Source organism: Sus scrofa, chromosome 3 (assembly GCF_000003025.6).
Source record: "Sus scrofa isolate TJ Tabasco breed Duroc chromosome 3, Sscrofa11.1, whole genome shotgun sequence".
In the NCBI taxonomy this organism is placed as follows: Eukaryota; Metazoa; Chordata; class Mammalia; order Artiodactyla; family Suidae; genus Sus; species Sus scrofa.
In genome coordinates this window covers 42,766,988-42,793,400 of record NC_010445.4, presented here as the reverse complement: position 1 = coordinate 42,793,400, position 26,413 = coordinate 42,766,988, and the positions used below count along the sequence as shown (strand labels likewise).

General features: G+C 49.8%; 1 protein-coding gene across 31 annotated transcripts in view; it reads right to left on the bottom strand.

Annotated features, from left to right (window-relative positions):
- The window catches only part of WNK2 (WNK lysine deficient protein kinase 2), a 126,263-nt gene that overhangs the window by 44,250 nt on the left and 55,600 nt on the right, over positions 1-26,413 (bottom strand). For 21 of the 31 annotated variants that reach the window (XR_002342931.1, XR_002342932.1, XR_002342933.1 and 18 more), the window contains 12 exons: positions 23,789-24,071; positions 19,172-19,374; positions 15,666-15,821; positions 15,084-15,275; positions 12,573-13,133; positions 9,877-10,170; positions 9,274-9,323; positions 8,378-8,546; positions 8,175-8,291; positions 7,406-7,576; positions 7,093-7,138; positions 6,480-6,587 (listed from right to left, as the gene is read on the bottom strand). Coding sequence is in view for 28 of the 31 variants with exons in the window: in XM_021088153.1 (XP_020943812.1) it covers positions 6,480-6,587; positions 7,093-7,138; positions 7,406-7,576; positions 8,175-8,291; positions 8,378-8,546; positions 9,274-9,323; positions 9,877-10,170; positions 12,573-13,133; positions 15,084-15,275; positions 15,666-15,821; positions 19,172-19,374; positions 23,789-24,071 (2,350 nt within the window). In the remaining 3 variants the exon portion in view is untranslated. The remainder of the gene's footprint in view (positions 1-6,479; positions 6,588-7,092; positions 7,139-7,405; positions 7,577-8,174; positions 8,292-8,377; positions 8,547-9,273; positions 9,324-9,876; positions 10,171-12,572; positions 13,134-15,083; positions 15,276-15,665; positions 15,822-19,171; positions 19,375-23,788; positions 24,072-26,413) is intronic. The other 10 variants (XM_021088172.1, XM_021088176.1, XM_021088167.1 and 7 more) reach the window with 3 other exon arrangements.

The window sequence follows — 26,413 nt, the reverse complement described above, 5'->3', positions numbered from 1 at the left end:
GTCTTAGTTTGTTATTGGTTTGTTCTCTCTTTTTTTTCACATCTGACAACTTTGAGATTTATTTCATTTGCACTTAATTATTCATCTATTGGGGTTAAAACTACCATCTTACTAATTAATGACCTTCTATATAATTCACCATGTTCAATATTGCTTTTTCTCTCCTTCTTTGCCTTTCGTTTTTAAAAAGTTCTTCCCCATTCCACTCCTCCCTATGAGGGTGGAAGTTATCTTCTATTTCACAACTCTCACAAAGGTATACCACAGACAACAATATACATTCCTGATTTTGCTCAATTTCCAACAGCACAAGACCCCAGGAGCCCTATGAGTTCAATTCCCTTCCCCTTGTAGTTTTCACTATACAAGTCCTAGAGACACCTTATCAAGTTTAACCCAACCAGTGCATACTGAGCTTGCTGAGGATGTTTACAGTTGTTGAAATTTGTCAAATTCCTTTCCTGAACTTATTGAAATGACCATACAGATTGTTTCTTTTCCAGTGGTAAATTACATTCTTTTCCTATAGCTTTTGGACATATGTAACATAGTTGAATAACTGTATTGACATGCTTGTCTGCTAATTCTAACAATTGTGTCAGCTATGTGTTGGTTAGAAAGTGGAATTTTTCTCATATTGTTCTGCCTGGTAATTCTGATTGGACAGCAATGTAAAGTTTGTCTTCTTGGGTACTACATGAATTTGTATTCATAATAACAATCTTTGTTATGGGATGCATTTAAGCTACTCTGGCTTGATCTTTTCAGATGGGTTTTTTTGGGGTTTTTTTTTTTCTGTCTTTTTAGGGCCACACCTGCAGCATATTGAAGTTCCCAGGCTAGGGGTCAAATAAGAGCTGAAGCTGCCAGCCTATACTACAACCACAGCAACATGGGTTCTGAGCAGTGTCTGTGACCTACACCACAGCTCACAGCAATGTGGGATCCTTAACCCACTGAGCTCTTAAGATTCATTAGGCAGGACAGGAACCACATTTAGTCTAGGGCTAATTATTCTCCTCCAAGATTGAGGCAAGGCCCTTTTCAGAACTCTACCCAATGTCCCTTCAGTTATAAGACTTTCCAGCTGACTGCTGAGAGCAGACATTCCCTGGCCCATATGAGTTCTAGCATCTTTCTCTCTAATCCTTTGAGATGGTTCATTTCCTGGCACTAGCTAGTTTCCTCACATACAGTACTGTACAAATTAATCAAGGTGAATCATCTGTCCATCTCCAGACTTTTTTTTTCCTCTTTGTGGTACTCCCTGCTCTCCAGAACTCTACCTGGCAAACTCTCTGGCCCATGGGCTTTTTCTCAAACTCTTAGGTAAGTCTCCTGACCATGGGAAGTTTGCAGAGCTCTACTTGGGTCCCTTGCTCCCTGCTCCGTAGTGTGGAAACTCTCTCTGCAGTCAGCTCAGGATTTTTTCAGTCTTACAGGGATCAATATTCTTCAGTGCCTTATGTTCAAAGGCTTAAAAAACATTGTTTCATATATTTTGCATGCATTTATAGTTGTTGTTGTTGTTTGGTCTTTTTAGGGCTGCACTGCAGCATACGGAAGTTCCCAGGCTAGGGGTGGAATAAGAGCTGAAGCTGCCTGCCTACACCACAGCCACAGCAACAGGGATCCGAGCTGCATCTGTTAATTGTACCACAGCTCATGGCAACACTGGATCCTTAACTCACTGAGCAAGGCCAGGTATCAAACTTACATCCTCATGGGTACTAGTCAGGTTTATTACCACTAAGCCACCACGGGAACTCCTGATTTTTAGTTGTCTTAAGGGAAAATAAACCCAGTGTCTATTGTCCATTTTGGCCTAAAATAGAAGTCTGAGGGTCTCTTTCATTGTCTGTTGCTGCTGCTTTCCTTTCATGCTATCTTGCCTCATTATCTGCCTGGTTGTAAGTTTCTTTTTCAACATGTGTAAACTTTTCTTCACTTCTAAATTATCATACAGTAAAATGGACTTTTTCTTTAGGTATAGAGTTCTGGGAATTTCAGCATACTTACATTCATATAATTACTACCATAATTAAGGCACATGACAATTCAACTACTCCCAAAAAACTTCCTTGTGCCATCCCTTCATACATTCTTCCCCTACCTCTAACTCCTGGCAAACAATAATCCTGTTCTCTATCTACAGTTTCTTTGAGACTGTCATTGTAAATGGATTATACAGGACATAGACTTTTTTTTTTTTTTTTTTTTTTTTTTTTTTGGTCTTCTTGCCTTTTCTAGGGCCACCCCCAAGGCACATGGAGGTTCCAGGCTAGGAGTCTAATCGAAGCTGCATCTGCCGGCCTACGCCAGAGCCACAGCAATGCCAGATTCGAGCCGCGTCTGCAAACTACACTATAGCTCACAGCAATGCCAGATCCTTAACCCACTGAGCAAGACCAGGGATCGAACCCGCAACCTCATGGTTCCTAGTCAGATTCGCTAACCACTGTGACACGAAGGGAACTCCCAGGACATAGCCTTTTGAGACGGCTTCTTTCACTCAGTATGCCTTTGGGGTTCATGTTGCTGCAAGTGTCAATATTTTGTTTCTTTTCTGAAGTACCACCATTTGTTTGTCCATTCACCCACTTTAGGATATTTGGGTTGTTTCCAGTTTGGGCAAATAGGCATCTGAACTGCTACATTTATACATAAGCATTTAGTGAACAGGAGCTTTCATTTCTCCATGGTAAATACTGAATGAAATTGCTGTATCATATATTAAGTATAGCTATTATTTTTTAAATGTCAAATTAGGAGTTCCTGTCATGGCTTAGTGGTTAACGAACCCAATCAGTATCCATGAGGACATGGTTTCGATCCCTGGTCCTGCTCAGTGGGTTGAGGATCCCACGTTGCTGTGGCTGTGGTGTAGGCTGACAGCTACAGCTCCAATTCAACCCCTAGCCTGGGAACTTCCAAATGCAGCAGGTGTTGCCTTAAAAAGACAAAGAAAAAAAAAAAAAGTCAAATTGTTTCCCAGAATAGCTGTACCATTTTCATTCCCACTAACAATTTATATTTGAGAGATCCAGTTGCTCCATAGCCACTCCAAAAACTTCATACTGTTAGTTTAGCCACTCAAGGTATGTAGTGATCCCTCACTGGGGCTTTAATTTGCATTTTAATTTGCATTTCCCTGGTAGTCAATGACATTAATTTTTAAAATGTGCTTAACTGCCATCCTTATTTTCTCTTCAGAAAAGTGTCTGTTCAAGTCCATTGTCCATTTTTTCATTGAGTTGTTTGTTTTCTTACTGATGAGTTTTGAGAGTTCTTTACATATTTCAGGAACAAATACTATGCTGTATATGTAATTTACAAGTATTTTTTCCCGGTTTATAGCTTGTCCTTTCATTTTCTTACTAGTGATTTTCACAGAGCAGAATAGTTTTATTTTTATGATGTCTGATTTATCAATGTTCTTTTTTTATGGGTTATACTTTTGGTGTTAGGTCTAAGAACTCCCTGGCACAGATCACAAAGGTTTTCCGCCAATGTTTTCTTCTGAAAGTTATATGGTTTTACATTTTTTATTTGGCTATACAATGAATTTTGAGTTCATTTTTTGGTATAGTATGTCAGGCATAGGTCAAGATTCAATTATTGCATATGGATGACCAACCAGTCAGCCCAACACACATTTATTGCAAAGACTATCCTTTCTTCATTGAATTCCTTTTGTATCTTTGTCAAAAACTCAAGCGGCCATATTTCTGGGTATTTTTTCCCACTGATCTTTGTGTCAATCCCTTTGGCAATACTATGCTGTTTGGGTTACTGTAATATTATAGGAAGTCTTATTATTGTGATTCCTCCAACTTCATTCTCCTTTTTCAAAACTGCTTTAGATATTTAAATTACCTTTGTACTTCAATGTAAATTTTAGAGTCAGCCTGACTACATCTGACTATATTATCCTGTCTGAATTCTTACTGGTATTTTATTAAATCTATATATCACTTTAGAGAGCCAATATTTTTACTATGTTAAGTCTTCCAACTGATAAATGTAGTATGTTTCTCCATTTAGGCCATCATTAATTAATCCATTTCATCAATATTTTGGAGTTTTCACCATACAGATTCTGTATATTTTTGTTAAATTTATAACTATGTATCCTTTTTTTGAGCTCTATGAATAGTCCAAATTTTAGTTTCTAATTGTTCACTGTCAGCCTATAGACATATGGTTATTTTTGTTGATTATATATTCTGTAATCTTGCTAAACTCACTTACTAGTTCTGAGACTTATTTGTTCTTTACAACCATTTTGATTTTTTTCTATATAAAATGATATTAGCTGCAGAGACAGTTTTATTTCTTCCTTTTCAATCCACATACATTTTATTTTTTTCTTTCTTTTCTTTTTTTCCATCTTTTGTTTTTTGAGAGCCGCCCCTGTGGCATATGGAGGTCAGGCTAGGGGTCCAATCAGAGCTACAGCTGCCAGCCTACACCATAGCCACAGCAACATGGGATCCAAGCTGCGTCTGAGACCTACACCACAGCTCACGGCAATGCCGGATCCTTAACCCACTGAGTGAGGCCAGGGATCAAACCTGCATCCTCATGGATCCTAGTCAGGGTTTGTTAACCACCGAGCCATGATGAGAAGTCCACTTTTCTTTCTGTTTCATGCAATCTGAGATTTCTGGAATCTGAGATTTCTAGTTTGATGATGAATAGGAACAGAGAGAGTGGATATCTATGCCTTGATCCCAATCTCAGGGAAAACATATTTGGCTTTTCATCACTAAATATATTGGCTGTCTGTGTTCTGTAGATGCTCTTTGTCAGGTTGAGAAAGTTTCCTTGTGTCCCTAGTTTGCTGAGCATTTTTATCATGAATAGTTGTATTTTGTCAAATACTTTTTCTGTATCAACTGATATGATCATGTATCTTTCTCTTTGTAAGGGAAATTCCCATTGATATTAGTACAGTGAATTAATTGATTTTTTAATATTGCTTTCCCAGGATATACTGTTTTGTTATTGTATATTGCTCCTTTTATATATTGCTGGATTTGACTTTTTTTTTTTTTTTTTTTTGCTTTTTAGGGCTTCCCCACAGCATGTGGTGGTTCCCAGGGTAGGGGTCCAATCGGAGCTACAGCTGCTGACCTACACCACAGCCACAGCAATGCGGGATCCAAGCCGCATCTGTGACCTACACCACAGCTCATGGCAACGGCAGATCCTTAACCCACTGAGTGAGACCAGGGATCGAACCTGTGTCCTCATGGATACTAGTCAGATTTGTTTCCACTGAGCCACGATGGGAACTCTGACTTTTTAGTATTTTACTTTTTCCTTCTATATCCATGAAAGATTTGGGTCTGTCACACTTTGGTGGTCCTGCCTTTGTGTGGTTTTGCTATGAGGGCAATGCTGGCTTCATACACGATTTGAGAAGTGTTCCTTCTGTTTCCATTTTCTGGATGAAAATGGTGTAGAGACTGCAAAGAATTGGTGTTTTTTCCTTTTTAAAAAAATGTTTAGTAGAATATACCAGTGAAACTATTTGGATCTAGAAAGTTCTGTGGGGAGATTTTTCACTGCAAATTCATTCCTATTAATAGATATAGGAGTATTCAGTATTATCTATTCCATATGGATGAGCTTTAATAGTTTGTAGCTTCCATAGAATTAGTGTCTTTCATCTAAGTTGTCAAATTTATGTGTGTAGATTTGTTCACAGTATTCCATGACTGTGATTCCAGGATTATTATCCTTTACGCAGGGCTGTAGTGATGTCTCCTGTTTCATTCCTGATACTAGTATGTTGCGTCTTCTCCTTTGTCAGTCTTACAAGAGGCTAATCCTTTTATTGATTTTTTTCCCCCAAAGAATCACTTCTTTGTTCCATTGTCTTTTTTATGGTTTTTATTTCAAATTTCATTTATTTCTGCTCTTATTTTATTTCCTTCCTATTGCTTGCTTTGGATTTTGTTCTAGTTTTCCTGGTTTCTCAAGATGAAAGCTTGGGTTATTGATTTGAGACTTCTTTCTTCCTCTAATCATTTAGGACTATAAATTTCCCTTTAATTATCTCCTTAGCTATATCCCACACATTTCAAAGTGTTGTATTTTCATTCCTGTTCATATCAAAATTTTCCCTGAGACTTTTTCCACAACAACACTGGTAAGAAAGAGTGACAACAGAGCCCTTTAACACATGCCTGTGCAGCTCATGTACCTCACCTGCACAGTGAAGGTAAGTGGCAGGCCCAAGCCTGAGTGCTGCCTTGACTTGGCTCATTTGGAGGAAATCTAAGACAAGAAAACAAAACCACAGGCTGCCCCGGGCTTTCAAGCAATAGCTCAGGGTACGGCTCTGGCACTCTGCTGGGCAAACAGCACATGCTGGCAAAACATGTAAAGCCAGGCTGAGGATCATGAGGTGATGTGGAGTAATATATAGGAGGAGTCATGCCAAATGATCAGAGGGTTCTGGCTGCTCGTACCTTGGCTTGGTTGGCTCAGAGGAAGTGGGGGCGAAGACTCAGGAGCCTCTGTTGTTGGGTGCTCAGCCACTGGACAGATGATAAACCACCTCTTCCCAGTGTGCAGGACTAAGGGGAAGGACAAGAACATCTAGTGAGAGCGAGCAGGTTTCTCCCAAGGCTGGCATGATCCTTTGCTACCAGCACAAGACGTGCCATAGGGGATTTGGGCAATTCTTCTTACACAAGTGGGGAGGATGTACAGCCTGCTCAGGGGTTCCTCATTTCACTGGCAGTCAGAGGCTCTCACAAGTCCCCCCCTCCCCAGCACAAGCTTAGTCCCCAGGACAGCCATGTGCATCAGTGAAGGGGTAATGCTGGCTGGAATACCACACCATATGTGGGCTAGACATGGCTCCTCAGACTGGGCAGCTGTCCCCAGATGGGGGCATGCTCACCACACACTCCAGCAACCCCCAAGTGTGATAGCCAAAACCCCTTACAATATGCTCAGTGGCGGGGGGTAGGGGGCTCTTATGAAATGCCTGCTGGAAGGCAGACAAAGGACAATGACAGAAATGCCTCCTCCAAACACATACCTGGTTGGTGGGTATGGCCTTAAAGGGAGACGTACCATTTTGCTGATACACAGGAGCATTTGCTTGGGATTGGCGACTCTCCTGAAGGAGGTAAAGGATCAGAACTCAGAAGACTGCATGGAATAAGAACTTCCTTCAGAGCACAACATGGCCTCAAATCAGGAGGGGCCTTGGGAGCTCGGACCTTTCCAGCTGGACTGAAGGCACTCACGCTCCAGGCCACCTCACCCAACACTGCCTGACCTGCAGGCTCCTCCAGCAGGCAACATCACGGCATTGTGCTCATAGAGCCTGGAGCTGGGAGAGAGTCAGACCCAGACCTCCCAGGACCTCATTTCCAGGACTCACCTCCCTGGCGCCCAGGCCACAGGTGCCGAGGTGCGGCGGGCTCACCCCTGGGTCGGAGCCACGGTCGCCATCCGTGTCCTCACTGAGCATGTCCTCTGCCTTGTCCATGACGTCCTTCATCTGCTCGATGAAGGTCTCCCGCTCGGCCTGCAGGATGAAGTCGTGCTCTACCTATAAGAGAACAAGCAACCTGCCGGTGGGTACGTGCCTCAGGCCAGTGGCCAAGCTGAGACTTCACTGAATGCTTTGCCTGATTTCTGCTTTGGACTAAGCCCAAGAGGGGAGACCCAGTCAGGGGGCCCAGTCCCCACCGTAGGAGCTGCACGGTTTAGCAAGAGAAGCCACAGTGTGAGAAGTAGGCCCTCCAGGTGATGGGCCAGTGCTGCCCACAGCAGGCAGAGGCATGAGGATAGGGAAGACTGGCATCCAATATCTCCTCAGTGGGCTTGGAGGCATGCACTTGAGGGACACAAAGGAGACAGCTTCACAGTCCCAAGGCAGGGTCATTGCCTCTTCTGACCAGGCAGTACACCCCACCTTACCATGTATTCTGTCTCTCTCTCTCTTTTTTTGCTTTTTAGGGCTGCATCCTTGGCATATGGAAGTTCCCAGGCTAGGGGTCGAATTGGAAATGTAGCTGCTGGCCTACACCACAGCTCACAGAAACGCTGGATCCTTAAGCCACTGAGCAAGGCCAAGGATTGCACTCACATCTTCGTGGTTGCTAGGCAGGTTTTACTGCTGAGCCACAAGAGCTCCCAGGCCTTACCATGTAGGTAGCGATCTCATCAGGTGCATCCCCATCCAGGTCGAACTTGAACGTCACCATCTTGTGGTTGTGCGTCTCCAGCTGACACTCCACCATCTTGTCACCTGTGTTGCACACCTACAGGATGCCCAGGCAGTGAGACCAGGCAAGAGACTGTGCCTAGCCAGCCCTGTCTTGCCAGCCTGTTCTGCCTGGCTACTCACATTCAGAATGGTCAGCCGGGGTCGGCTGGCTCGCTCCTGGCGGGAGCGTGCACGCGTGGACCTGCGGTGATGTTTCCGGGCAGCCTTGCCTTCCAGCTTCCCCCCACCAAATGCACCTTCACAGCTGTCACTCATTTCTCTTCCAGAAGGGACGTCGGAACCTCCGTAGCTACGCAAAAACCAAGAACACTGAAGCACCCAGGGGATGGGCCTATAAGCCTGCTTCGCATATGAAAGTTGGTTTTTTAGGAAACAGCCAGAAACTTTACTGTCAGCCAGAGGGTCTAAATCTGGCCATGCCCAGCAGAGAGACTCCTGAGCCCACTGTCCCTTCTCCCCAGTGACATCTGTCCTGGGTACCGCTGGGATCGTGAGAAACACATGGCCTTTCTGACCCGGGACCTCAGTTCGCTTTGCTCCTGGCCTGTGAATCAGGCTTAACCGGCTCAAGGTAAATGTTAGGATTAAGATACAATCCCCTCTCCACCCCCATTCCCCAAGACCTCAGTCCCCCCATCTGCTCAACAGCAATGGGAACACGTCAAGGATTTGAGGAGCTTGCACCAGGCTTGGCATTGGTGCACCAGAAGGGTGGGACCCACTGTCACGTCCCATAACTAGTTCCCTCCCCAAACACGACATTCTTCATGACTGGGGCACTGGGCAACCTGGGATGTGGGCAGGACTCTGCCCTGCCCTCCCAGCCTCCCCATGGTCCCCAGGCCGCTGACTCTCCCCCTTCTAGAAGGTCCTCAGCACCACAGACCAACACCAGGACCCAGCACTCAACTGGGAGAATCAGCACTGAGAGACCCCCAAGGAGCTCCTTGAGGGCCTGAGGTCAGGAATGGCAATGGGGGACATTGTTAGAAGCCCCGACACATGTGTGCTGTTACCTCTCACAGCTCTGAGGGAGGCTGGGCTGCTTGTCCTGTGAGGCCTGCTCCTGAAATAAAACCATGGAAAGGAGGTTGGGTCACATTCACACCCCACAACACAGTCACACAGCCTGCTGTCTCCCTGCCTCCTGCCCCACCCGCTCCCTCTGACTACAGTGAGACCACACAAGTGGCAGGAGTGATGGGCTTTATCTTGTTCAATGCTGGCAGCCAAGCAGATTCCCAAGAGCTGGAGCTGCCCTCCTTTCCAAATGTGCTAAACCCCTTTGCCAATCCCTACGTGGGAGAACACATCCCAGGAAGAATTGTCACAGGCCTTCCCATCATTTCCAAAGAAAAGCTCTCTAAATCCATGTATAAAAACCATGGTCTCCACCTGGGCATGTGTCTAAGTAAAGTGTGATACACCCAAGGACAGCAGAGGGAGGCAAGAGTAGCATCCGCAGCTGTCCCTTGGCACATGCTTCCACCCTCCCGAGGGCATCCCCGACTTCTAGGGCTGAGACCCAAGGTCACCATACAGGAAGGCTGCCATGACGGTGGGGTCAGGGATCAGGGTGACAGGCTGGGGGCCAGGCCCCCAAGGGGAGGGTCACACACCTCCGGGGCCGGCTCCACCGTCAGCTGAACGGCTGGGCAGGGGCCAGTGACCCCAGGCCCGCTGGGCAACGGCAAGTTAGCAGGCGGCAGGAGCGCAGTAGTCTGGACAGACAAGCTCTGAGCAGGCGCCACCACTGTGGGGGCCAGGGAGCCAGGGAGCTGAGGCAGGAGCTCGGGGGCAGCAGGCGGCAGCGCTTCTGGCAGAGGTGGGGAGATAACGGCAGCAGGTGCGGGCACCGTGGGGACCTGGGTGGTGATGTCCACGGCGTATGGAGGTGGGTGGCCAAGCAGGATCTGGGGGCACAGGGGACAGGGATGCAAGGTGGGGTGCAGGGCCATCGCCTTCCCTGAGGGTCCTGGACCAAAGTGGGTGCTTCCACCATGTGGGTGGGTGAGCAGGTAATGTGGACATCCCTGTGTCCACCCACACCCCTCAGACAAATCCTGGGGTCACAGCTTGTCTGTAGGCAGATTTAGCAGAAACAGACAAGAACAGGCACTCTCATGTCCCTGTCTGTGTAAAATCAAACCTAAAACCACACTTCATTTATGAACCCCAAGCCATGTTGGGCTGAGAAGTTCTAAGTGCAGCATCCACTTAGCACCAATCACAGGCTCTCTGCCACCAGCCTGCAGGACCTCCCTGACACCACTCCATACCAGCCTCCTGTCAGGTCAGAGCCTGCATCCTGACGACCCCAGCCATGAGCAAGAGGGGCCATGGGCCTCAGCCTTCCATAGAGTGACTCAGGAGCTGAGCCTGGCTCCTACTGTTCCCTCTTTAAAAGCTCTCATGGCAAATGCTAAAAGACAGGCAGAAGGAAGGCACTGAACTGACAGGGCTCTGGATCAGGGTGGAAGCTGGAATTGGAAAGGACCTGTTGCTGGCAGCAAACAACCAACCACATGGTATGTGGGGTGAGATGCGAAAGCCACAGCCTGGACATGGAACTTCCTCTCCTAGACAGACGCGCCAGCTGGAGCGTTCAGGGGACTCTCTGCCCTCAGCACAGGGAAACCTCTGGGCAGCCATCTGAGCTCATCAATGAACTCCAGACCCTCTGCTGGCTGGACAATAAGGAGGCCACCAGGACTGACCAGTGACCTCTAAGCAAACAGCACCTTCTCCAGCCACTGGCTAAGCGAACAACCCAGTGCCAACAGCATGCCAGGCCAGCAGAAGGCATAAGGTGGGGGCCCAGCCATGACACCACAGACCGCCAGGCCTCCCCACATGGACCCTGGAGTCAGTACTACTCCTAGTAACAGACCAGGGAGGTACCTGCTCAGTCAGGGCACTGGATTAATATACCTTCTCATACTGGTTCTCAAACCAACACCATCATATTGGTCAACGAAAATCATCCCTTCCTTCTCCAAGTACAAATCCCTTCTAGAAATCAGGGAGAAATATCCAAGAGATATACATTGGACCCCTCACCTTATACTGGAATGGATTCAGTACAAGATGAGTGAGGGGAACCCCTGGACCTAGCAATTTTCAGGAGGAATTTTCAGTACAAAATCCAAAGGGGAACAGCCTGAACTCAAAAAAGCAAAGGATATGCCCATAGGCACGTCGGTGTTGGGGCTTAGAGCCAGGGAGCAGCCAGGGAAGGAGGCCCCTAGGTGGGAGGGTTCCCAGGTCAGAAGCTCCCTAGGTGAAAGGATGCCCAAGTGAGAGCCTCCCCCCAGATGAAACCCCCACACCCCAAGATGAGAGCCCCACCCGCCCCCAAGGTGAGAGCCCCATGCTAGCTCCTCTCCTCACATGAGGCTGGATAACAGGCCTAGAGTTCCAAAACATGCACAGGCTGTGCAGCTTTGCAGAGCCACAGGGGGGCCCACCCATTCAGCAGGGGGCATCACCCTGTATCCCTTCATTGTCAGACCAATGAGCTACCCAGGGTCCCCACCTGACTCTGAGATGTCATCCTGTTTGCCATGACCACCTTAGACGCAGTAGCCCATGTACACCAAGCACTGCCTGGTCCAGAACCAAGAGACCCCCTCAAAACCCCATTTGCCTCATTCCCTGGCTACTAAGATGGGGGGTATCATTTTACTTCACTTTTTTTTTTTTTTTTTGTCTTTTTCGGGCCACACCTATGGCATAAGGAGGTTCCCAGGCTAGGGGTCAAATCGGAGCTGCAGTTGCTTGCCTACACCACAGCCATAGCAACTCAGGATCCGAGCCTCGTCTGTGACCTACACTGCAGCTTGCTGCAACGCCAGATCCTTAACTCACTGAACAAGGCCAGGGATCGAACCCACATCCTCAGGGATACTAGTCAGGATTCTTAATCTGCTGAGGCACAACAAGAACCAGCCCCCCACAACTTTGACAGGAAACAAGACATGCAGGATAAGCCTCCCCAGCAGCCCCAGGCTGATACAGCTGCTCCAAGACTTCCAACCCCGCCCAGGTGCCACAATGCCCAGCATGACCAAGGGCTACCCCACCACAAGCAGCCACTACTGACACTGGAGAAGGAGCCAACAGTGGCGTTTCTAGAGACCCTAATTCTCAAGGCTCTTAACACACGCTGGGAAATGAGAGGAGGCAGCAGGCACCCCCACGCTGGATGAGAGGCTAGAGCCAGGGGACAGTGGTCTGTGATGCCCCCCCGACCCTGCATGCTAAGGGGTCTCCTAGCGCCTGGAGGATGGTGGGCCCTGGCCAGCAGGTGGGTTACCTGGCTCCCAGCACTGGCAGCCGGAGCAGTCTGCTCTGGAAGGCGGGCAACACTTGGCTGTGGCTGGTGGGGTTGTGACAGCATGGGGGCTGCCGGCTGCTGGGGGGCAGCCCGCACAGTCTGCACTGTGTGGAGGGGAGAAGGTGGGACCTCGCTGGGCACCATCTGTGGAAAGGCTGCTGGGTACACGGGCTGAGCTGGGAGCTGAGCCACAGCAGGGTGGATGGACAGGGCAGCCACGCCTTGTGGGGCCACAGCCAGAAGAGGGATGGCGGTGGCAGTGGCCGCCACGTTTGGCACGATGGTCCGGCATGGCACGGCCAGTGGTGGCCCAGCTGGGTGGGGCAGCTTGACTGCCTGCAGAGGCAGGGCCGGTGATGCGGACAGTGGGGCAGTGGCGGCATTGAGTGGAAGGCTCGGCAAGATGACAGCTGGGGAGAAATACTGAGACGGGGGAGGCACAGCAGGCCCTGTGGTGGCCGGCAGGTCAGGGAGGGCTGCAGGGAGGCTGTCGACAGTGGCCAGGGGGGCGATGGGGGGGACGACCGGAAGCGGAGGCATCTGAAAGAGAACAAGAGCGTCAGCCCCACCAGGATTCAGCCTGGCCACAGCACATTGATACCAGGCGAGAGGGCCCAAATCACCCACAGTCCCTGTCCCCACCACAGTCCCTGCACCTGCCCCCTGTGTAGCTGCTGCCAAAGGGAACCAAGATGCAAACCCAACTTAAACAGAACCAAGCACATGATGGTTGGACAGAAGGAAAGGCAGGAGGCCTCAGAAGGGTGTGGAGTGCAGACATGACCTTTGAGAGGGTCCCTCTTCAGCACCACCACAACGGGACCCAGGCTGGGCCACTCTGAGGTTACTGCTGGGTGACTGCAGGGACAGCAGGGGTCCTAACAGTGACCATCAACTTCATAGCTTTGGCTTCTTTTCCTTCAGGAAGACCAGGATGATCAGAGCTACCAGACTGGCTCCAAATATCTGAAATTATTTTGCCCAATTCCCCCCAATTTATTATAAATTCACACCAAGACTAAATTCTTGCACAGGTTCTCTCAAGGAAAGCATGTCTTCACACCCTTCCTTGCTGGCTGAATGCCCCAGAGCCACACGGACTGGGAGAGAGTGGTATCGTGCAACATCGGAGCTCTGGAAACTTCCATGTCTGGTTTTCCATCCTGGAGACATCTCATGGATTTAGCCCTTCAAACGCTTCAGCAGCTTCTCTGATAGTTTGCTCTAAAATAAAGCCATTCTGGGAGTTCCCATCGTGGCTCAGTGGTTAACGAATCCAAATAGGAACCATGAGATTGCAGGTTCAATCCCTGGCCTTGCTCAGTGGGTTAAGGATCTGGAATTGCCGTGAGCTGTGGTATAGGTTGCATACGCGGCTCAGATCCCACGTTGCTGTGGCTCTGGTGTAGGCTGGTGGCTACAGCTCCGACTGGACCCCTAGCCTGGGAACCTCCATATGCCGCGGGAGTGGCCCTAGAAAAGGCAAAAAGACAAAATAAATAAATAAATTAATTAATTAAATAAAATAAAGCCATTCTGGTGGCGGGCATGTGTGCATCACATAATACGTGCCTTTGTGCAACTATAAGATAGCGAAAATATGTAAACTGATTTCTCTGTATCTGAAGAGCAACTAAATGCCACGACCCCCAGGAGCAAGGTGGTAGGTTAACTAGACTCTGAAAGTGACTCTAATGCAAGGGACGAGCAAAGGCGGGGTAACAGCTGACACTAAAGAACCTTCTGGATGGTGCCTGTGAACCACAGAACACTCACATCTTCCCCATGAAGCAGCACTTCCCATCCTAGCCCTCCTGTGATTGAGGGTCACTGGAAACCCGTGTGACCATTAGCCTGGGCAACGGCACCCAAGCATTAACCACATGCTATCAAGTGATACTGGTCACATGATGCTCCCCCAAGACAGGCATCAGAAGTCACTTTCAAAGTCAGGTGCCAGCTTCAATGGCCAATCTCCTCCATGGTTGGCAAGCTGCTCAGCTGTCCCCTGGACCACCAAGGAGCCATAGTTGGCTCCTCCATGGAGGACAGTGATTATAGTTAGGTGATCTCAGCTCCAACCTGGCTTCTTTGGCCTGACTCCGGCCTAAACCTCTCCCCATCTTGGATGTGTCTAGGTCAGAGTCAAAGGCAGGAGGGCACGTCAGTCCAGCTGTCCTGTCACCAGGGAGTGTTTCTGTCTTGAGGGACCCATGTGCCCTGGGGACAAAGAATGGCCAACCAGGAGTTCCTGCTGTGGTGCAACAGGACTGGCAGTATCTTGGGATCACTGAGACACAGGTTTGACCCCTGGTCCAGCACAGTGGGTTAGGATTCGGCATTGCCACAGCTATGGCTTAGACTGCAGCTCTGATCCTTGGCCCAGGAACTCCATATGTCATGGGGAGGCCAAAAAAGGAAAAAGAAAAAAGTATGGCCAACCAGGCTGGGGGAGAAGGCGAGGCTTGAGGGTAGCGGACAGAGAGGTACCTGTGGAGGGACTTGAGCAAGCGGCTGCAGGGGCGCTGGTGGCATCTGGAGGGGCTTCAGCTGAGCAGGGGCTACCACCTGGGACGTTGGAGCCAGGTATGGCGGCAGGTGCGGGGGCACTGGCTGGAGAGCACCCACAGGCTGTGGGGCCAGGACCTGTGGCAGGGGTACCGGCTGGGCCAGCAGAGGAGGCTAGAAAGAGAGAAGTGGCTTCTCTTAGAGCAGCACCCTCCTGAGATACACCCTATGTGCTTCGACACAACAGGAAAAAAATCAGCTCACACACATGTACACATACACATACCCATATGCAAAATGCATCCAGCCTGGACATGCAGGTCTGAGAGAGTCATTCTGCGGAAGGGGGCCTTCTGAGTAGCAGACCCCCGAACTCCACAGACACAAGAGACCCACCCTACTTCCATCTACACCCCAGGCCCTGGGGACCCAGAGAGGAGCACTGGGGGCCTGGACCTGTCAGGAAGCTGAGATCCTGGGCTCAGGCCAGCCAAGATGGACAGGCAGGGCCTAGGGAGATGGAGGGATCCAGGGTACCCATAAGGAGGGACAGCCAGCACTCACCTGGTGGGTGGGGGGTGTGGGCTGGCCTGGGCCTGTTGGCACAGGGGCACTGGGAGGCGGCAGTACAGGAGCGAAGGTTATGGCCGGCTCTGGGAAATGCTGCTGTGGGAGCGGAGGGTGGGTGGGGGGCGGGATGGAGCCCCCTGACAGGCCAGGCTGCAAAGAGCACCCAGAACCACACTCAGTAGCTACCCTAAGGAGCCCCCCTAGCCCAAGCACATGTTCAGCATCTGTAGGGACCCATCTCTTACTCCCCATGGCTGCCGTCCTGCACTTTTCTTAGGAACATGATTCACCAGAAGCAAGATGTGGTGGCTCCTAAATTAAGAACAGGGAATGTTCTAGAACATCAGCTCCAAAAACTGTCATGCAACCTTGAGAAAAGATCATTAAAAGAGATTTGTGGAGGAGTTTCCTGGTGACCTAGCAGTTAAGGACTTGGTGTTATCACTGTTGTGGCTTGGGTCACTGCTGTAGCTTAGGAATTTCTGCATGCTACAGGTGTGACCAAAGAAAAAGAGAGAGATAGATGTGCGGAACCATTTATGGAACCATGGAGAAACACCTGCTATGACATGAAGTGAGAGAAAGATGAAAAAGCATACATCTCTTGCCTATAGGGCTGTCTAAAATGTATATGTGTAGGGAGTTTCCTGGTGGCTTACTGGATTAAGGATCTGGCATTGTCACTGTTGTGGCTCTGGTCGCTAATGGGACACAGGTTTAATACTTGGCCTGGGAACTTCCACATGCCACAGGAGTGGTCAAATGAAATAAAAGTATACGTGTATAAATGTTTGGAAACAGAATATGGAAACTTGGGAATAAACAGCAGGAACAGAGCTGGAGACAGGGGTGATCTGCAGAGCTGGGAGCCTCCCATGACTCGCCCATCAGGAGAAAAGTAAGGCCACAAATTTGAGCCCTCACTGCCAGGCACGGCACAAACAGGGAAAACCAGAAATCTGAGCATTAGGTGTTTGATAGTATTAACAGCTGCTGACTTGTTCATTTTTAGGTGCTATAATGGTAGTGGGTTTTGTTTTGTTTTCTTTTTATTACTATTATTTTAGGGCTGTACCTGTGGCATATGCAAGTTCCCAGACTAGCAGTCAAATTGGAGCTGCAGCTGCCAGCCTATGCCACAGCCACAGTGCGGGATCCAAGCCACGTGTGAGACCTACATCCCCAGCCTGGTGCAGTGGGTTAAAGGATCCAGAGTTGCCACAGCTGCAGCACAGGTCTCAGCTGAGGCTCGAATTCAATGCCTGGCCTGGGAACTTCATATGCTGTGCATGCAGCCATTAAAAGTGAAAATAAAAACACAGGGGAGAAGCAGGCTAAGGCTATGGGAAAAAAAACCACAGAGATGACTTCTGAAGCCAAGAGTACATTGACATCAGAAAGTTCTCTCACTTGAGAACAGGTGACAGTCATTTCCAAAACCATCTTCACCCATTTCATCTTTTGCAGCAAAACACTTTACAGAAAGCAGCATGGGGTAGGACAGAGCCTCTCTTTTGCATTTACCTGGAGCCACAGAGCAGAATGAGTCACTAATGCACACGCTCCTGGAGCCACAGTCCATGGCTCAGCAGGAGTCAGGAGCTCAGGAGCCTGGGGGCCTCGGAGGAGCAGCTTGTACTCTTGACTCCAGCGTCTCTTCTCCCCTTTTCCTGGGCCCCAGAGGCACATCACCATCGCAACCCTCCCCAGGAGTCCTGGGTGCACCCTGGAGACCCCCTCCAAACCCCACCCTTCTGTCCAAGGTGTTTCTGGGTAAAGACAAAATATGGGAGAAAGCTTTCCAGCCAATGTTGGGTGCATCCTGGCCAGGCCCTCACTTTCCCTGTGCTCAGGCACCCCAGTCTGGGAACCAAAACCAGGACAGGCACAGCGCTGCAGCACCCCAGGTGGACAGCCCCCTGTGTGGCCAGAGAAAGTCTGACCCTGTACCTAGGAGGGATGAGGTGGAAGGTTCTGGCTCAGTCCCAGCCTAGGCGACCTAAAGCCAAGAACCAGCACTTTAACAAGCAGGTGGCCTTTTCCTAAATGAACTCTTCCTGCCATAAAATCCTATTTCACTTTATCTTGTGAACCAAGTCCAACTGCAAATGCAAACTGCAAATGAATCCTGGGCTCTGGTCAGCAGAGGCAAAGGCTTTGACTGCTTTTCCAAAGAGACTTTCTGACACTGAGCCGTCAGGAGCTAAGGGAAGAGAGACGGAAGGGAGTGGAAAGGCTGGCGCCCAGCATTCAGGAAGCCCCAAAAGGCAGCCACAGTGGGAAAGGGAGAGTGACAGCATGTGCGGGGCCACCGTAACAGAAGCACCAGGCAGGGGGCGCTCCTCAGGAAGGGGTGCCAGCCTTGACTGCTTCTGGGCCTGAGAGCCATCTAATCGCCCTCTGGACCTCCTTCTGCCACCTGGCTCAAGGGTATAACTTTTCTGGGACTGACCACTTGGGACTGGGAAGCAAGTGATTGTTTCGCTTACTTTGGCATTAAAAAAAAAAAAAAAAAAAAAAAAAAGGATTTCCTGTTGTGGCTCAGCAGACTCGAATCTGACTAGGAACCATGAGGATGCAGGTTCGATCCTTGGCCTCGCTCGGTAGGTTAAGGATCTGGTGTTACAATGAGCTGTGGTGTAGGTCACAGACTTGGCTTGGAACTGGCGTTGCTGTGGCTGTGGTGTAGGCCAGCGGCTACAGCTCCTATTCGACCCCTAGCCTGGGAATCTCCATATGCTGCAGGTATGGCCCTAAAAAGCAAAAAAAAAAAAAAAAAAAAAGTTAAATGGGGCCCCCTCATTGTGCAAATTCCATTTTCACCAACAGGCTCAGACTTTTCATATCTGACAAATTATTCCACAGGCATAAACATGAGGCCCTTTCAATCCCACATCTCAAATATCACTGAAAATGTTGCCCCATGATGTGGTTGTTTCCATACCTCTAACTTTTTTTTGCCCACGCTTGTGGCATATGGAAGTTCCCGGACTAGGGATCAAATTGGAGCCACAGCAGCAACCTGAGCCACTGAAATGATGCTGGATCCTTTACCTGCTGAATCACAGGGGAACTCCTCCATACCATAACTTTTAATGGCTGCATAATACACAGTGGAGAAATGCCAGAAGATACTTAACACTCCCTCAGTGAAGTTGGATACAGAGGTTTCATTACTATAAATGATGCTTTTCTGTCACCTTTGCACCAGTTGGAGGCACCTTCTCAGGCCCAGCACCAGTCACAGGGCGGGACCCTGCCAGCATTACCACAGCTTTGTAGGCACTGGGTATCATTGGGCTCTGTTTTCGGTATTTGCTCATCTGGCAGGTCTTTCAGAGAACATCACAGGCTGCTCCAGCCTGCAGCCCTGCATTTCCTCCAGCCTGCTTTTGTGTGGCTGGGACCTGACCACAAGCCAGCACAGACTGGACAACCCATCATAGGCTCTAGGCCATGGGAACAGGGACTCTGGCACGGGGGGGGCTGGGCTGACTCACCACAGCAGACTGCTGGTAGGCCCCCAGTGAGGGCAGGCTGTGTGGCAGGACAGGCCCATCACTCATGCTCACAGGGGGGCTGCACACACACTGGGCGGGGGGTGGTGCTCCATCCACCAGCGAGCCCAGCACAACGCTCTGCTGGCTGCTCTGCGAGTCCGAATACACTGTGGACCCCTGGCCACTGTCGAACGTGCTGTCCGCTGGGGAGAGAGGACAAAGGCATGGCTCAAAGTGCCCCCACCAAAGTCACCCCCCGCAGCATTCCACACAAGTCTTAGGGAACAAAAAGGGGGCAGTCTGTCTGTGTGTTTTCTTGGCTGCATTCCCAGAACACGTACATAATGAACATGTGTCATTGTAAACAATCACCCACAGGATGGTACAGGGGGCTATGATTGCACCAGCGAGATGGCCCTGGCGGCCCACCCCCACGCTGCCTGACCTTGCGAGGTGCTCACCATGGGCCACCACAGATCCCAGGTGGCACCTGCACCATCCTCCACAGGCAGGACAGCTGTATCCATGGGCTTATGAACAGGGACCTCACCTGGCACCTGACCTGGCCTTGAAAGTGAGCACTTTCAGCTATTTAAAGACATAAGATGGGGAGTTCCTTGTGGCTCAGTGGAAATGAACCCAACTATTATCTATGAGAATGCAGGTTCCATCCTGGCCTCACTCAGTGGGTTAAGGATCTGGCATTGCCATGAGCTGTGGTGTAGGTTGAGGATGTGACTTGGATCCTGCACTGCTGTGGCTGTGGCATAGGCCAGCAGCAACAGTTCCAATTAGACCCCTAGCCTGGGAATCGCCATATGCCCTGGGTGCAGCCCTAAAAAGCAAAATAATAATAATAATAAATAATAAAGACACGGTATGGAACGTCCAAGTTGGGAAAAGCTATAATCATGTGGAGGAAATAATGATCACCTGGGTTTTACAGAGGGGGAGGGAGGTCTCAGGACCCTGACCACCTCCACCTATCACAGCAAAGAGCCTGACGTGGGAAGACCTGGGTCCAAATCCAGCCCCTCACTTCATGGGCCTGGATCTAACATGGTTGGAAAATGGGGTTGATGAGGTCCCTGCCCCACAGAGAGGCCATGAGAGGGGCACCCAGAGGCTCCACGGTCCAAGGCAGCCCCCAAGAGGCCAACCTCACCCAAGGTCAGCCCAAGTTGGTCTGTCACATGCAGCCATGATGGAAGGAGCCACCTGTACCTGGGGTACAGACAGGACAGCCGTGGCCCACAGGCTCCTCCCACCAAGATGCCCTGGGAAGGCAGGGCGCCTGCGTGACCAAGCCAGGCAGGAGTAAAACCAAAACCTGGTGAAGCTGCACTGTTGTTTTACTGCCTCCAGATTCCGAAAGGTCCATGAACATTAGAATTTTCCACTTATGAACACCCACCTATTTCTACAGGGGGTGACTTTCAGTGTTGGCATTGTGTCCATTTGTAGTTTAAACAAATAAAGTGGCTTCAGCCATATTAAGACAAGTGGCTCCAATTTTTGATGAGGTGGCTACGAGTCATTTCTACTCACACAGAGAGAGAGACAGAATGAGAGAAAGAGAGAGAGAATGTATACAGACCAGACAAAGTATAAAACTACTCTAACCACATACGTGACATTTTACTTTTTTTTTTTTTTTTTTGGTCTTTGTTGTTGTTGTTGTTGTTGCTATTTCTTGGGCCGCTCCCGCGGCATATGGAGGTTCCCAGGCTAGGGGTCGAATCGGAGCTGTAGCCACCGCCAGAGCCACAGCAACGTGGGATCCGAGCCACGTCTGCAACCTACACCACAGCTCACGGCAACGCCGGATCGTTAACCCACTGAGCAAGGGCAGGGACCGAACCCGCAACCTCATGGTTCCTAGTCGGATTCGTTAACCACTGCGCCACCACGGAAACTCCACATTTTACATTTTTTAAGTGAATGCGTTTATTATTTGTATGATAAAATTTTTAAATCATTTTTTAACACTATTGACAAATTGTGTTCTCACAGTCATTGGTGCTGACCCAAGCTTGAGCGTGACCTGGACTGTGATGGGCAGTTAAAAGAACACATAGTGGGGAATCATGATGTATGCGCTACTTGGCCTCCTCATTAGTTCAGCTTTATGGAACAAGGTGTGGTCCAGCCAGCCACAGGCACTGCAGCCAGAAGGACTGATCATGGGCTTTCTGTTCTGACCCATAGCAAGGGGTCAAAGACTGTGGGCAGGGTGATGTGGATTACAGATTAAAGGGAGACACAGGAGTGCACATGTGTCTGCACATGTGTGTGTGCCTATGTGCATTGTATACACGCCTGTGCATGCACATATGCATTCATGTGGGTATGTGCTATGTGCACATGTGTGTATGTGTGCATATGCATGCTGTGTGTGGCAGACTGCATGCACAGATTATGCTCAAAAGTTATTACCTCTAGAAATTAAAGTTAAAGACATGTAACATCTGCATCCTCCATAATCCTTCTTGGACTTTCTGAATTTTATACAATGTGACTATATTATCTAATTGAAAGGAATAACAATAAATAGGCAAAACCGCTTTTGAGGCATATGGCCGATACATGAAGGACATCTGTTCTTAGACAGGAAGGGGACCTGCTTGCAGATGGAATATGCCCACCCTAAACGGAACTCATCTTGTCGGATTCACATCTGTGCAGCGGGTCAAGACTGTCAGGACATATGACAGCATATTCCAGATGCCAGACAGTGTCTCTTCAAAGTTCAACAAAAGATTTCTTAATTTCTGTCCTAGAAATTGTTCAACCAACAATTATGCTTTCAAAGTGCGTAGTGGGGAGTTCCCATCGTGGCTCAGCAGAAATAAATATGACTAGGATCCATGAGGATGCAGGTTCCATCCCTGGCCTCGCTCAGTGGGTTAAGGATCCGGCGATGCAGTGAGCTGTGGTGTAGGTCAGAGATGTGGCTCAGATCTGGTGTTGCTGTGGCTGTGGTATAGGCCAACAGCTATAGCTCTGATTCGACCCCTAGGCTGGGAACCTCCATATGCCGCCAGGTGAGGCCCTTTATTAAAAAAAAAAAAAAAAAGCAAAGTGTGCAGTGGTGTGTGAGGTGTGGAGAGCTTCTTTCTTACTACAAAGTTTATGCACATGAATTAATTTTTTAGTTTATCAGAAAATGGAATGATGGAGTTTCCATTGTGGCGCAGTAGAAACGAATCTGACAAGTATCCATGAGGATATAGGTTCGATCCCTGGCCTCACTCAGTGGGTTAAGGATCCTGCATTGCCCTGAGCTGTAGTGTAGGTCGCAGACACGGCTCAGATCTGGCATTGCTGTGGCTGTGGCTTAGGCTGGCAGCAACAGCTCCAATTCGAACCCTAGCATAGGAACCTCCATATGCTGTGGGTGTGGCCCTAAAAAGACAAAAAAAGAAAAGGAAGGAAGGAAGGAAGAAAATGGAGTGATGATGTAGAAGTCTCTTCTCCAAAGCCAACCTGGGCAGGTGGGAGGGCAATAATCAGTAGGCAAAACTGTCTCAAAGTGATGCCCAGACACTGGTTTGAATTTAAGTAGCTTAGTCTGAAGAACGTGTGGCTATTTAACTGATAAATGAAGGATGTAACTATTAAATGGATTAAACAGGAGTTCCCGTCTTGGTGCAGGAGAAAGGAATCCGACTAGGAAGCATGAGGCTGCGGGTTCAATCCCCGGCCTCACTCAGTGGGTTAAGGATCCAGCATTGCCGTGAGCTGTGGCTGTGGTGTAGGCCAGCATCTACAGTTCCAATTAGACCCCTAGCATGGGAACCTCCATATGCCGCAGGTGCAGCCCTAAAAAGACAAAAGACAAATAATTAATTAATTAATTAAATGGATTAAACAGACTATTGTGGCCTTTCCACACAAATGACCTGAAATAGTGGCCTGGGCAGGTGATTCAGCTCTGCAGTTATCTCTGCTTATTTACAGGATGGACAGAAAAGGCCACATCCCCCATCCTCAGCTTACATCTGAATGTTTAGGACACTGAGGGCAAAGGCAGGACACCTGTCCACCCAGACATGCAGAAGACGATGGATTCTCCCTTTCAGTGTTTGAGAGATAGGCCTGGTACAAAGTGACTCCCACAATCCACTGGTGACAGACATTCCCTGGGAAACATACTAAAAGTCTCAAAGGTTCAGTACCAGAAGGGAGATGACCTTGGGGAGCCATAATCCCCGCAGCAAAAGTCACAACCAAGACCACAGCACGGCTAGAGGCAGCCACTGGCAGCCCCAGGGCCATGGCATCCAAACAGACGCCCCCATTGGTCAGTGAGCCCAGGGCTGGGGTACAGCCCTCAAGGGACCTGTGGGGCAGGAACTGACATCTTCCTGATGGGATGAATAGCCGAGCTGAACCAGCTCTGGCCCCAGTGGCTCAGGGGCACAGGAGGTTCTGGGTATGTCTGCATGTTTGTTCCCCAGTGTTCTGAGAAAGCAGACCTCAGGAGGTGTTAAATGCCTCTGGTCACAGATCTCTTTGCAATGTGGGGATGCTTTCAAACCGCTCGTGGAAGGACACCTGTCCACACTAATCCGCACGGCAGGCTGGGGATGGGGACAGAGGCAAGGGAGCACTCACAGGCCAGGGAGGTGGCGCTGGCCGGCAGCGCTGGAGTGAGCAGGTGCTGGTCAGCCTCGGGCTCCTCAGGCTCTGGTGGCCCGGCCTGTGAGTGGTAGGTCACCTGGACCTGCAGTGGCGTAGGGGGGCCCTTGGCCTTGTCAGGGCTGCCGGGGTCCCGCTGCTCCTGAGGCTGCAGCGCTGGCCAGATCCTCTTCCGCCGCCACTGGATCAATGCCACGCGGTCACGGATGGACTTGGCCACGATCTTCACATCACTCTCATGGAAGAATCCTGACTCAATCTGCAGAGGAAATCACTGTGTCATGACCAGGCTGGCCCTGCCATCTGTACCACTGCCTCTGGCTCCTGGGGTCTCTGCCCAAAGTTCCCTTCCAGGGCCCCCCCACCCCATCACCAAGCTCACTCCTCTTAGGGACACTACTGTCATCCCATAAGCAAGTACCCTCCCACCACTGACTGCAGAGCTGCAGGGAGGGTGACCACCTGAACCTGCCCTGGCCCAGCTCCTGGGATGGGATGACACAAAAGATGTTCGTAAGCGTGGGCCAGATGAGGAGAAGGGAGGCCCTCCCTTGCCTCCCGCAGGTCCAACAAACAGAGCCCACAGGGGCCCTTCCCTAAGGCTGGCCCAGGGTGGGAAGGGGGTCCTGGCCATATCTTGTTCTCAGAGACAGGGACAAGAAGGCTCAGCAGTGCTGTCCTCGTGCTGTCCTGGACATTCACTGAGAAGTCACAGAAGCCAGGGGAGGGAGGCATGTTTTGTAACCTGAGACCAGTATGGTGAACACCCAGGCCTAGCAAAGTTTTGAACCCAATTTACCCAACGAAGCATTTGAGAGCATTTGTAAAGCAGTTGAGGATCCCCAGGAAACATCACGGTGCTCTCTGAGAAGATTTATGGCAAAACCACTAAGCAGCAGAAGCCAGGTTCCTCACTGTCACTAGGATTCCTCAGGTGAAAAAGGAGGAAACCAGAGAACGAATCTTTCAGAGCTGGGTGGGAACCATGTGAACTCACAATTTTCAGCATATAACAGACATAAACCTCCCAGATGCAGATGTGAGTGTGTCTGTATACGGTGTGGTGCGTGCACCAGTGTACAGAATATGTGCGCTTCGGAACCATCCACTGGGCAGCCTGGGGCACTGACGGCCAAGGACCAGGGCTCGGCCACTGTGAGAGGGCAGCACGCCCCATGACATCAGGGTTCAGGCTCACAGGGAAAAGACCGGGGAGCTGGACATCTCACTGTGCCCGAAATCCAGGACATGCTCGGACTATGACCTGGGGCTTCCCACTGGCTGAGTCTGGGACATCCTGAGCACCAAATACAGTGAGGCCATGACGGTTTGAAGGACATGTCCACAGATGCACAAAGGAGAAATGCAAATGATCTGTGGTGGCAGAAGTGACAGGTCTCACTGCCAGTACGAGGCTCCACAAAGTGGGGGCCACATATATTCAGTCTCTGTTTCTTGGCCTCTGTCTCTCCCTCTGTCTTTCCATCTCTCAGTCTCTATCTCTCCTCCTCTCTCGGTCCATTTCTCCCTTTTTCAGTCCACCTCCCAGTCTCTGTCTCTCCCTCTGTCTCTGTCTTTCTCTCCCTTTCTCTTCCTTTCTCTGTCTCTCTTCTTCTCTGGCTTTCCATATGTTTCTCCCTTTCTGTCACTCAGTTTCTGTGTCTTTGTCTCTCAGTCTCTCCCCCTCCTGTGGATCATGTGCTCCCTGTGGAATGTCCTGCCTGGATGGGAACTGAATCTTTGGCCAGTCAGGTGAACCAGCACAGACACTGACCCTTGGCCCTGGCCAGCCTTCATCTCAGCTGCATCTTGTGAAGGGCCGTGAGCCAGAAGCATCTGCTAAGCTACTCCCAGATTCCTGACCTTGGAGACTGCACAAGACCATAAGAGTGCACAGGACTGTGTTTGGGGTAACCTGCTGGCAGCGAGAGGTAACTCACGAACGGGACATACGACACATGGCAGAAAAGAGAAACTATGAGCCCACAGCAACATAACTAGATGGAAGGTTTGGTGAAAATAGGATATTTACATAGTTATTAATAACAAAATAGTTACTAATTGTAACTGCACGTGGAAACCCCTGGCAGACAGCCTCAATCATGTGTTCTAAGGGTGTGGCCTTGGTGGGCTGGCCACGGGGGCAACTCTGACCGGCGCTCTTGCCGTGAAGGTGTTGCTAGGCTGCCTTCCCAGTTCTGACGGCCGGGGCAATCGTTCAGTAAGTCCTGGTCTGTAGGAAACAGACATGTACGTATTCAGGGTCAGGCCAGGATGTCATCTCAAACGTTCTGTCCCAGGTTTGCAACTCTTCTGTAAGTTTGTGATTACTTCCAAAAACTCACTTCAGAAGACAGCTCTGTTGGATGGAATGGACTAGACTGACAGCCTGCAGACGTCAACCGAGGCCCTCCGCCAGGCTCAGCCCAGGATGGCGGAGGTGTGCAGAAGTGTGCGCAGGGCTGGCTCGTGGCCAGCACTCGCTGAAGAGGCCAAGCTGGGGTTTAGCACCCAGCCCCAGTGCCACCCACGTGGTCGATCTGACCAGAGGCCGCTGAAGAGAAGGCCTCCCACAGACACACCTGGCTGCCACTTCTATTT